This window comes from Neofelis nebulosa, chromosome 3 (genome assembly GCF_028018385.1).
Source record: "Neofelis nebulosa isolate mNeoNeb1 chromosome 3, mNeoNeb1.pri, whole genome shotgun sequence".
Taxonomy (NCBI): domain Eukaryota; kingdom Metazoa; phylum Chordata; class Mammalia; order Carnivora; family Felidae; genus Neofelis; species Neofelis nebulosa.
In genome coordinates this window covers 143068565-143080820 of record NC_080784.1, presented here as the reverse complement: position 1 = coordinate 143080820, position 12256 = coordinate 143068565, and the positions used below count along the sequence as shown (strand labels likewise).

The window sequence follows — 12256 nt, the reverse complement described above, 5'->3', positions numbered from 1 at the left end:
TGAACGAAAGAGCCAGTGGAAGTATATACATCACCATATCATTTATTTAAGTTGAAAAGCCTGCTATATAGTGTTCTATAATACTTACAGCTATATCAACATTTTGAAACAAGTATAACAACATGCAAAAAAATAATAACAGTTTATTGTTGGGTTATCTCTGGAGAAAGAGGGAGGCAAATGGATCGGAAGGAGCACAAAAGGAACATCAATTGTATCCACTTATCTTTTAAAATATCTCAAAAACATTCTCAATGAATACAACATAACGTTTAAGCTTTGATAAATCTGGGTGATGAGTACAAAGGTAGTCAATATTTTTATAATATAATTTATTCTTGTTGGTATCTTTAAAATATTTCACAATTAAAAATTTTATATAGTAATTTTTTAAGTTTATTTTCAGAGAGAGAGAGATAGATAGATAGAGAGAGAGAGAGAACGAGTGGGGGAGGGGCAGAGAGAGAGAAAATCCCAAGCAGAATCTGCATTGTCAGCGCAGAGCTCGACATGAGCTCAAACTCACGAACCATGAGATCATGACCCAAGCTGAAATCAAGAGTGAGCTCCTTAACTGACTAAGCCACCTGGATGCCCCTATATAGTAACTTTTTCAGAGGAAACTATGGGAGTTGTTGTAAGCTGCTTGCTACGGTCTGAATGTTGGTTTCCTCTCAAAATTAGTACGTCAAAATCCAACCTCCCAAAGCAATGGAATTAGGAGGTGGGACCTTTGGGGTGATTAGGTCATGAGGGCAGAGCTGTCATTCATGGGATTTGTGCCCTATATTTGTGCCCCAGAGAGCTCTCTTGCCCTTTTGGCCATGTGAGGCACAACAAGAAGACAACTGTCTACAAACTAGGAAGGGGGCCCTCACCAGACATGAAACCTGCCAGAGCCTTGGTCTTGGACTTCCCAGCCTCCAGAACTGTGAGAAATAAGTATCTTTGTTTTTATAAGCCACACAGTATATGGTAGCCTGTTATAGCAGCCCGAACAGACTAAGATACTGCTCTTCTTGACTGTTCCTACCTCAGGCTGTTCCCGGCCCTCTTGGTCATTGTCTAATGTTGCCTCTTGAACAAATCCCAGAATTGGCTCCACCCTAGCGTGGCACCTGCTTCTCCCTGGAAAAGGGTGCCTGTTCTACCCTGACCTCCATCCTTGGCTTTTGCCCTCAGGCCTTTGCTGTAAAGTCCTGCTCTTTCAGGGGCGTTTCACTAAAGGCAAAGAGACTAAAGACTGTGAAATCCCACTGGGAAGAGCCAAAACCGCCACACTGCCCTCATTCCACCTCTCATTAACTTCATTTGAAGTCCAAATGGCAGAGGATCTAGAGTCTCCCTGTAGGATTTTAATTTTCTCTTCTCTCTTTTGATTCACAGTTTATGGAACCTGCATAACTGCCTTTTTAGAGGATGAGTTGGATCCCTAGACCAGTCTCCCTTGAACACGTTCAGTGCTTCCCCACTACTAAGTTGTGCCCAAACACTCGAAGTGTATCATTCAAGATTCAGCCCTGCCCAGAGGAAAGGTACATAAGCACTGAGGCCAGCGCTGAGTCCCAGTTATGACGCTTTTTACTCCAGTGGCTCTGGATAAATCACTTGGCCTTTCTAAGCTTCAGTTGCCTCTGTTGCAAATTGTGATAAAAATAGCACCTCCTAGAGTTGCCTTGAAATAAAAGAGGAGTTGCCATCAGGCACTTAGTCCAATGCCTGGTACCCAATCAACAGTAGCGTCTAGTGTTCTGTACTACATTCTTCAACACCCAACTCACGATTCCCTCAATTCAACCAGGGCCTTCACTTTTAGCCTCCTTTGTTTGTTTTGTTGTTCCTAATGCCTAGAATGCCCTTCTACCTTCCTATCTCCCAAGTCTGTGGTTCTAATCCTCATACTAGAGAGCCAATAAGCTTAGCAGAGGGATAATACAATTCCCCGGGTTCAAAAATGAAGTTCTATCGTTTCCTGCTTGTGTGACTTGCTTAAATCACTTAATCTCTCTGTCTAGGTTTCCTCATTTATAAAATGGGGGACAGTAACAGTACAGGTATCCCTTGATTTTCCAAAGTTCCTGTGAGGCCACTTCGCTTTCACCAAATACCGACATCCTTAGTACCTGTTTTTCCTAACTGAAAGAAGAAAGGAAAAAAGGCAAAACCAAAAACAGTCTTCAGCATTTGTTTTGCAGCAGCCCTAATACAGGGAGGGGACACACCCAAGCCAGAGCGCCCCCCCCCAAGCTCCTTCCCCCAGAATTACACTGAGCATCTCATCAGCAAGTCTCTGTAGCTTCGAACTATATCTATGAGCACATGAGCTTCCTCTCCATTTATTTTGTGCATCTGTTGGCAAGATGTGTCTAAGATACCAGAAAGGCTTACGAGAGGTTATTGGGGCGGGGGGGGGGGGGGGGGGAGGGGAGGATGGGGGCGGGGCAGAATCTGGGAGCGCTCAAAAGCTTTTCCACATAAATTAATGGTGATGGCTTCTTCACTTCCTGCCATTTTGGCTTAGGGAGGGTTTCGCAGGAACACTACTTCCAAATACCTGGGAAACCGGTATCTACCCTATAGGGCCGTTGAAAGATTGGTATTAGGGCATCCTCCTAAAGAATTTAGAACAGTGCCCGGCCAAAGTCCATGCTAGAGAAATGTTATGGGCTGGCACTGGTGTGGAGTGTTCGCCCTCCGTTCCAGGCCTGAGCTTCTTGGGAGCCGGGACAGTGTAATCTTTGAATCCACGCGCCTCGAACGAAATAAGCACTGCAATCAATCTGCAGAGTTTAACGCAAGAGAAGGGGACGTGGAAACCGAGGAAACGGGTCTCGGTGCGAGGGTGTTGGGAGACGAGGGCGGGAAAGCGTGGCCACCCAGGAAAGCGGAGAGCTGCGGCGCCACCATGCAGAGGTGGAGCCCCGGCGGCCGCGGGGCGCGGCTGGCTTTTCCCAGGGCCTCCAGCGGCGGTCAGGTGGGGCCCGGAGGCCGGGGGAGGGGCGGGAGGAAGGGGTGCGGTCGCGGTCGCAGACCCAGCGGACGCGGAGCACCGGCGGCCGGGCGCACTCCCTCTCGCGGTTCTCCCGCACCCCGGGTCCCCGCGGCCCCGCTTCAGGTAAGTTCAGCCTCCCCGCGCGTCGCGCGCGGCTGCTCGGCAGCTGGGAGAGGTGGGCGCGGGGGCAGATTCCCCGCGAGCGCAGCCCACGCCGCATACCAGCGGGCCGCGGGGGTGCGGGGCCTGAGAAGCTTCAGGGAAGAGAGTCCACGACTCCCATTTCAAATTGGAGGAAACTGAGGCCCAGAGGAGCAAACATGGGGTGTCCCGGGGAGTCACCCAGCTGTGGTGAGGGCGGCGCGCAAAGCGACCCCTAGCTGGCCCTGCGCCCTCGACCCTTCAGGTTCCATCACAGCTAGCAGCTTACGGATCGAGCTGGCCTTCTCGACCTCCCAAGTCCCGAACGTGTTGGGGACAGAAAAAGAGCAGTGAGTCACAAATACCCTGTGGGTCCCTGGGGGCTCAGGAGGGGCTGGCTCGAGCTCCATTCTGAGGACTTGGAACCCCACCCATCCCTGCGAGCAGTTTCTCCTCTTTAAGTTAAGCCATTTATCCTACTACACTTAATTATTTTTAGGTGGTAGAAGAAAAGTACATTTAGCTATTAAGTATTGGGAATCGAAGGAATTTGCTTTTCCTTGAAAAGACTCACCTTTTTCTTTGATTGCAACAGAGTCCATTTCACGGCTCATGAATCATCTTGCTGGCATTTAACTCGGCAGGTGGGGAATCTGACTCCTAGATTGCAAATGACCGTATATAGGAAACTGTGGTTTGTGCAAGGTCCCAGGGGCTCTGGGTCCCTGATGGCTCCTCTGGCTGCTGATAAGGAGTTACATACACAGCCAGACTACCATCAGGGAGAGCTACATTTACAACTTGTTTTATCAACATCGTGAAAACTGTAACTCATTATAATGTTATTCTGCAAAGATATTACCATTGGCTTCATGAAGGCAGAAAATTTCAGACTGATGAGAAAGGGAATTTAAAGATGTAAAGAAAACCAGAATCTTGTTCTCAGAGCTATGGTGGTTGTGTAGAGCAATCTGTTGAGAAATAGGAATTGGGGATGAAGTAGAGGAAATGAGGGAGGTACTCTAATCCCCTTCTGAAAAGCATCATTAAAGTTCTGTTGTTAGCTCACATGGCCTCCAGTATGGAGTGATTTCTTAAAACTTCAATCAGTAATAATTGTTAATAATTTACAATTCCCAGATTGTACTGGATCAACACATACTGAACATCAGCTTTGACAGTGTTTGGGATAGGCACTTGGGGAAGGCAGAAGCATGGAAGTTAACTTCATACCTTTGGAGTGTCACTGTCTAGATTCAGGAGGGGAACACTCACTTGCTGTGTGGCTGGACCATTGTTGTACCTTCTCTGTGCCCCAGCTTCTTTAAATGCAAAGTGGATAGTATTAATGACACATAGCTGCTTAGATTATTGAGGTCTATATTAAATCATTCATTCATTCATTCATTCAATAAGTGCTTTTGGGGGGTGCCTGGGTGGCTCAGTCGGTTAAGTGTCCAACTTCAGTTCAGGTCATTATCTCGTGGTTCGTGGGTTTGAGCCCCACATCAGGCTCTGTGCTGAATGCTTGCTCGGAGCCTGGAGCCTGCTTCAGATTCTGCTCTCTCTGTCCCTCCTCTGCTTGTGCTCTGTCTCATTCTGTCTCTCAAAAATAAATAAATATAAATTAAAAAAAAAAAGTACTTTTTTAGTGCCTTCCATGCCCCAGAGAACAAATATGACAAAAAAGCCTTGCAGAATTGACCTAGTGCTTTTTATATTACCTGGCACATAGTAAGAACTCAAAATGTTAGCTGATATTATAATACATATAACTTCATTCTGTGCTAGCAGCCCTCCTCTTTTTACAGATGAGGAAACTGAAGCTCAAAGAAATTGAGTTTTAAGATACAAAATCAGGGGATGCCTGGGTGGCTCAAGTTAAGCATCCAACTCTTGTTCTCAGCTCAGGTCTTGATCTCAGGGTCGTGAGTTCAAGCCCCATGTTGGGCTCCATGCTGGGCATTGAGCCTACTTAAAAAAATAAAAAATAAAAAAGAGGCAAAATCAGAACTAGGACACCTTGTATCCACTGTGTATACAGAGGGATGCAGTGTTAGACCTGGTAAGTAGAGAGCCCATTGCCCTAGGTTGCAGAGCGCCTGAGAAAATCAGGCTAAATATTTCCAGGAACTAATAGTGTTAATTTCCTATGAACTTTGTTCTGGAGCTATCTTTAAATTTTTAGATTATTTTGTTCCCAGGATCAGTGGGAGCAACTTGTATTTCTAAATCAACCATGGAGATATACCAGCATGTTTGAATAATGTCTACATATGAAAAGTGCATGGGTTCCTAAACAGGGCTCCACCAAAGAATTGCCCTTTTCACCTCTGGGCCCTACCAGGAACCAGACTGCCTTCTTAAAGAGCAGGCATGTCTGTTTATAACAGGCTGTAGGCTTGGAGCCTTGTAAAATGTAAATGGAGATATCACGATCAAGCACGAAGAATCAAAGTGAAGCCAGCTAGAATTTGTTGACCATCTCTTTTTCTGCTGCTGTTCCTTATGATGGTATGGATTCTGGTTAAAAGAACTCAGCAATCAACATAGTTCTATTGGATTTTTAAATGAGTCAAGAATTTGCTTTCCAGGAAACATATGTATAAACCTCTCAAGTGTAGAGATTTTCTTTTTTCTGGCTTGTTTTGACCCCTACCCAGATCCAGCACAATCCCTTGTATATAGTAGGTGCTCAGCAAATGTTTGTTTAGCAAATAAGGTACTTGATGCTAGAGACACATCATCTTACTGAGATGGTTTCTCTTTGAATGTTGACTTCTGGTTTGCGGATTAAAGATTAAGGGTTATTCTGAGATTATTGTGTTCTGAATCCCAGATTTATTCTGTTTAGTAATTTTTTTTCTTTTAATAGTTTAGTGTGATCTCAATTCAAGCAAAAGTGGGATATCATGGCCTCTATCTGGGTAAGTAAAAACCAAGCCCTCATAACTTATCCTAGTCAAATCAAAATATAGAAAGTCAAGTCAAAATATTAGTAAAAATGTTTTGAAAGTTGATAAAATGTTCATTGGAAAATATAACATGCCAAAAAAGCTAGAGGATGTCTAAAAATAATAAAATATAAAAATGTATTTGTAGAAGTACATAATTAAAATTATTTTTGATGATACCAAATTAGAGATCAATAACAGTAAATTTCATCTGTGATTTGGGAATTTATTATATGGTAAATATAATGGTTCATATCAGAGAGGAAAAGAGAGCTTATTCAATACATAATGTTAGGAAAAGTTCTAGCCATTTGGGAAAACAGTAAATCTGTATTCCTTCTCCCTTCTTACATTAAAAAGAATTTCAGATGGATAAAACACTGAAATGAAAGAGACAAGATATGGGTGAATTTTAAAAATAATCTTGGAGGGCCATCTGGGTGGCTCAGTCAATTAACGTGTGACTCTTCATGTTGGCTCAGGTCATGATCTCAAGGTTTGTGAGATTGAGCCCCGTGTTGGCAACACAGAGCCTGCTTGGGATTCGCCCTCTTTCCCTCTCTCTCTCTGCCCCTCCCCTGTGTGTGTGATCTCTCTCTTACTCAAAGTACATACACATTTAATAAATAAGTAAATAAAAATAAAAATAATCTTGGAGTAGGAAAGGCAGTTACAACTATGACACAAACCAAAAGCCTAAAAGAAATACATTGATCTACTTAACTGCATGTAAACTTATGGTTTACATGCAAACAACACTATTAATAGAGTCAGAAGACAACCACAGGGGAATAATATTTACAGGATAACAGACAAAAAACTTATTTCCTTAACATAACAATTACTTGAATAGGGGTGCCTGGGTGACTCAGTCAGTTGAGTGTCTGACTTTGGCTCAGATCATGATCTCATGGTTCGTGGGTTCGAGCCCAACGTTGTTGGGCTCTGTGCTGACAGCTCAGAGCCTGGAGCATGCTTCCGATTCTGTGTCTCCTTCTCTCTCTTCCCCTCCCCTGCTCAAGCTCTGTCTCTGTCTCTCAAAAAAATAAATGTTTAAAAAATTGTTTAATTACTTGAAAAAATCAATAAAAAAAACTCAATGGAAAAATTTGTAAGGGACATGAATAGGACATGAAAAGAATTACAGATGTAATACACGAAAATATATGAAAAGATGCTATCTCTCACTAGGAAATAAAGAAATGTAAACAACACAATGAGAAACCATCTCTACCTAAGTATTGGTAGAGGCGAGGAAAACATATAGTAAGACCAATGTCGGAGAGTATGTCGATAAGACAAGTACTCTCATACTCTGATCATGGGAGATTAAACCTGGCACACTTTTCGATGGTATTTTGGTGATATCTATCAGTGTTTAAATGCACACCCTCTTTAACCCAGTTATTCCACTTCTGGGTACTTATCCTATAGATATACTTACATAAGGCTGAAAAAAATACAGGCTAAAAGACATTCATTTGTATTCATGAAAATATGCAGGCAGCATAAATGGCCATGGGGTATGAAGTGAGTAAGTGACTCATTTGTAACTTACAGCCATTTTTAGGTGATCATTAAAAAGAATGGGAAAAAAGGGGGTCCGGTCTTTATATATTGACGTAAGAAAATGTCCAAAGAGGAGTGCCTGGGTTATTTAGTTGGCTGAGTGTCAGACTCTTGATTTTGGCTCAGGTCTCGATCCCAGTGTCGTAGGATCAAGCCCTGCATCAGGCTCTGCCACTGACAGCGTGGAGCCTACTTGGGATTCTCTTTCTGTCTTTCTCTCTTATGGGGCGTCTGTGTGGCTCTGTTGGTTACTCTTGATTTCGACTCAGGCCATCATCTCATGGTTTGCGGGATCAAGCTTCGTGTTGTCATGCTCTGTGCTGACAGCACGTGGAGCCTTCTTGGGACTGTCTCTCTCCCTCTCTCTCTGCCCCTACCCCCCTCTCAAAATGAATAAATAAACATTAGAAAATTCTTTCTCTCTCAAAATAAATATTCACACACAAAAAAATTCTCTCTCCTTCTGCCCCTCTCGCCCACTCACCCTCTCTCTCTGAAGTGAAAAAAAAAAAAATTTAAAACGTAATCAATGAAAAATAATCAATTTGCAGAATATGTCTACAGAATGATTCTGTTTATAAGAAAGAAAAAAGAAAAAATATCCATGAAGACTGAATTACATGAAAACTTTTTAGAAAGGCAGAATTGTGAGCAAGGGCACATTTATTTTTTAGTGCATCACCTTCCATGCTCTAATTTTTTTGTGAATCATGAACATACATTATATTTCATGAGTGAGGGGCAGAAAGGCCTAAAGAATAGCTTGTATGGAGATGTACCAGCCCTAAGCATGGGTGGTGCTGGGCAGAGGTGTGCTGCTGCAAGATTTGCTTGGCCCCAAGTTATTCCCTTACCATGGCCAGGAGGCCAATCAGTCCTCTTTCCAGGTCTGAAATTCCTGCTGCTATTGTGAACACTTGGTAGAATCAGATGGGGAACAAAGAAAAAAAAAAAAAAATCTCTCTCTAGTCCTTGTCCGTTAGTAATTCAACCTGAGATTAGTTGGTCAGGCTCTCTAATTAGTGGGTCAGCTGACACCTTCAAAGTCATGGCTCATTTCTGAAGGGCTGGGAGAAACCCAAATGTGTGAGAGAGGGTGTATTTGTGTTCTATTGCCACCATAACCAATTACCATAAATTTAACAACTTAACACAACACCCATTTTTTTTAATCTCACGGTTCCTGTGTGTTAGAAGCCTAAACTTGGTCTCATGGCACTAAAATCAAGGAGTTGGCAGGGCTGTGTTCCTTTCTGCAAACTCTGGGAAGCATCCATCTCTGAGCTTATTTAAGTTGTTGGCGAAATTTACTTCTATTGACAAATGAATGGGTGAATTAAATGTGGTACGCTGTCCCCCTTTTTCGCTATTTCACTTTACATGGTTTCAGCTACCCACAGTCAACCACAGCCCACAAGCAGAACGTCCTCCTTCTGACAAATTGTCAGAAAGTGAATAGTAGTGGAATACTTTCTTTCACTAGTTTCTAGATCTCAGCGCCTACATCATTCACCTCAGTTCATCTCATCACAAAGGCATTTTATCCTCTCACAGCATCACAAGAAAGGTGAGTACAGTTAAGATATTTTGAGATGGGGCGCCTGGGTGGCGCAGTCGGTTAAGCGTCCGACTTCAGCCAGGTCACGATCTCACGGTCCGTGAGTTCGAGCCCCGCGTCAGGCTCTGGGCTGATGGCTCGGAGCCTGGAGCCTGTTTCCGATTCTTCTCCCTCTCTCTCTGCCCCTCCCCCGTTCATGCTCTGTCTCTCTCTGTCCCAAAAATAAATAAAAAACGTTGAAAAAAAAATTAAAAAAAAAAAAAAAGATATTTTGAGAGAGAGAGAGAGACCATATTCATATAACTTTTATCACAGTATATTGTTACAATTTTTTATTAGTTGTTGTTAAGTTCTTATTGTGCCCAATTTATAAATTTAACTTTATCATAGCTATACATGTATAGGGGAAAATAGTATACATAGGATTCAGTATTATCTGCAATTTTAGGCATCCACTGGGGGTCTTAGAATGCCTCCGAATGGATGGTGGGGAGGTGGCTACTGTATATCCATACAGTGGGGTATTATTCAGCCTTAAAAAGGAAGGGAATTGTGATACATGCTACAACATGGATGAACCTTGAGAACATTATGCTAAGTGAAATATACCAGTAATAAAAAGACAAAATACTATGATTCCATTTCTGTGAGGCATCTGAAGTAGTCAAATTGATAGAGACCAAAAACAGAGTTGTGGTTGGACCACATAGAGACCAAAAACTCCAGTTGTTGGGCTGGAGAGGATTTGCTGCTTGATGGGTATGGAGTTTCCATTCTGCACAGTGAAAAAGTTCTGGAGGTCTGTTTCACAACCGTGTGAATATTCTCACCACCACTGAACTGTACACTTAAAAATCATTAAGGTGGTAAATTTTATGTTTTACCATAGTAAAAAAAAAAAAATAAACCCTCAGATTTTTGTAAATATTCTTATCACTAACTTTTATATGTTCTGTTTTTCCCCCTTACACACAAAAGCACATTAAACACCTAAAAACAAATAAGCAATCAAGTCCATGCTTTTCTCCTAAACTACAGATCAGTTTGCAGTTACCAGTGGATGGTGAGTTTATTGGAGTGTTATGATCAAGAGGGAAGACTTTGGTTGCTATTTTAGTACATTGCCATGGAAGATGAAAGACTAGCTAGTTTCCTGGGTCTATAAATTTGAGGTGTGTTGCAACCATCCATTGTGTCAGATGAGTCAACAATCTATGTTGCATTACTATTTCCTTTGGAACTGTTGCATATCTCTGTTCAGGCATGTGTTCTCCTACTTAAAACCCAAGGAAAGGGCCTGATACTGTAACAGTTTGTACTCTTTGGACCCAGGGTCCCTTGTCTTCTGTTGCCTTTAGGTCATAGCAAGCATTCAGGCAACCACAAATTAGAACTAGTCTTAGGAACATGACTTTGTGTGTGTGTGTGTGTGTGTGTGTGTGTGTGTGTGTTTGATACCTTCATTGCTTTGGGGGTGGGGGGCAGGTGATCAGGAGCTCTTGGCGGGGGGGGGGGGGCGGTTCACCACAGGCTTCTGGCTGTGCACGATTGCATTGGCTCTGCCAGTGGCAGCCATGCGCACATCGGGGCGGTACTTGTTTTTGAGGACCACGTACCTGATGCTGCTGAGGGTTGCCTGGGCATTCTTGTTAATGGGCTGCACGTAGGAGGTGTCAGGTTTTTGCTGGTTGGATCCCCGCTTCATGACTACCACTAGACCTTTGCCATCCGCTGTGGGTCAACACCCACAGTCTTGCTGTGAATCACCCCATTGTAGAGGAAGGAATTGTGAGCCTTCAGGTTATGGGCCTCATGCTATGTGTCTGCTCACTCCTCTTCATCAGGAAGCTGGAGCAGTTCGGCACCACTATCCATTGAAAGTGGGCGGACATGGCAGCAGAGTCGGAAAGAGCCGGAACATGACTTTATGAAGATGTCATAGCAGTATATTTCCTATACATGCCTTCTACAGTGCTGACGCTCTCGAGCAGATATTCTGGGGTTTTTGCTCCTTGGTCAATTCCTAACTTATTTTTACAGAATAATGAATGCAATCTGCTATTTGTTTGAATCCTCTGCTATTTGTTTGAATCCTCAAATTAGCATTTTTATTATGCTGCTAATTTTTTTCTAAACTCATAACCACCGTAATCCTTATGAGCTAGTATAACATCTTAACTTGCTATACATTCTCCCTTCCCCAGTCCAAACTCTACTTTACAAATGAGGAAAACATGGAACCACTGAGGAACCAAGGGATAAAAGGTATTTTACAAAAATGTAACTTCACATAAATGTGATGCCTGCAAACTTTGTCTTGAAGAAGTTCATCAAAAGGCAGTTAAACAAAGCAGCAAGTACCTGCCACATTGGGCCCTACTGGGAACAGAAGGAAGACAGTCCAGCCACAATCCCAGCTCTTCTCTCACATAACCCTTTAATGGGTTAAGAAGCGGGCCCTTGACTATGACCTTGAGCAAGTTACTCTCAGTCTCTTGCTATCTCTGTTACCTCACCTGTAAAATGGGTATAACAGTAGTACCAACATCATTTAGTGCTTGTAAGCATTAACCCAGTTCATGTAAAATTGCACTAGCCATGCCTGGCATGTAGTGAGCCCTCAGTAAACGTTCGTTGTAATCATTATCATTCCAACGTATTATTTTTTAAAAATCATCTTCCTAGCTAATTAGTATCCCTGCAACTGTTTTTGTGAAGGAGTTTCTGGGGCCTGATTTTATGACAGATCAACAGCATCCTCTTCCCCACAGGAATGATTCTCTCTGAGCCATCTGAAAACAGATGGATTTTCCTCAAATAGATTCTTTCTGACCACTCCTATTTTGAAGATTATTTTTAGAGCAGTTTTAAGTTCATAGCAAAATTGAGGCAAGGGTAAAGAGATTTCCCATATACCCCCTGCTCAGACACATGTGTAGGGTCCTCCATTATCCACATCCCCCACCAGAGTGGTACATTTGTTGCAACTGATGAACCTACATTGACTCATCAGAATCACCAGAGTCCACAGTTTACATTACA

The 12256-nt window shown here is 42.9% G+C and overlaps 1 protein-coding gene and 1 pseudogene across 4 annotated transcripts in view; one reads left to right on the top strand and one right to left on the bottom strand.

Moving 5' to 3' along the window:
- The first annotated feature begins 2673 nt into the window (after nt 1-2673).
- ANXA3 (annexin A3) overlaps nt 2674-12256 on the top strand; it is a 55131-nt gene continuing 45548 nt past the window's right edge. Inside the window, exons 1-3 of one of the 4 annotated variants that reach the window (XM_058722159.1) lie at nt 2674-2834; nt 6009-6060; nt 9140-9223. In XM_058722159.1, coding sequence (XP_058578142.1) covers nt 6046-6060; nt 9140-9223 — 99 coding nt within the window. In that variant the 5' untranslated portion in view covers nt 2674-2834; nt 6009-6045. Of the gene's footprint in view, nt 2835-2980; nt 3116-6008; nt 6061-9139; nt 9224-12256 lie in introns of those variants that run through there. The other 3 variants (XM_058722158.1, XM_058722161.1, XM_058722160.1) reach the window with 3 other exon arrangements.
- LOC131507416 (large ribosomal subunit protein eL28-like) lies at nt 10704-11109 on the bottom strand (annotated as a pseudogene).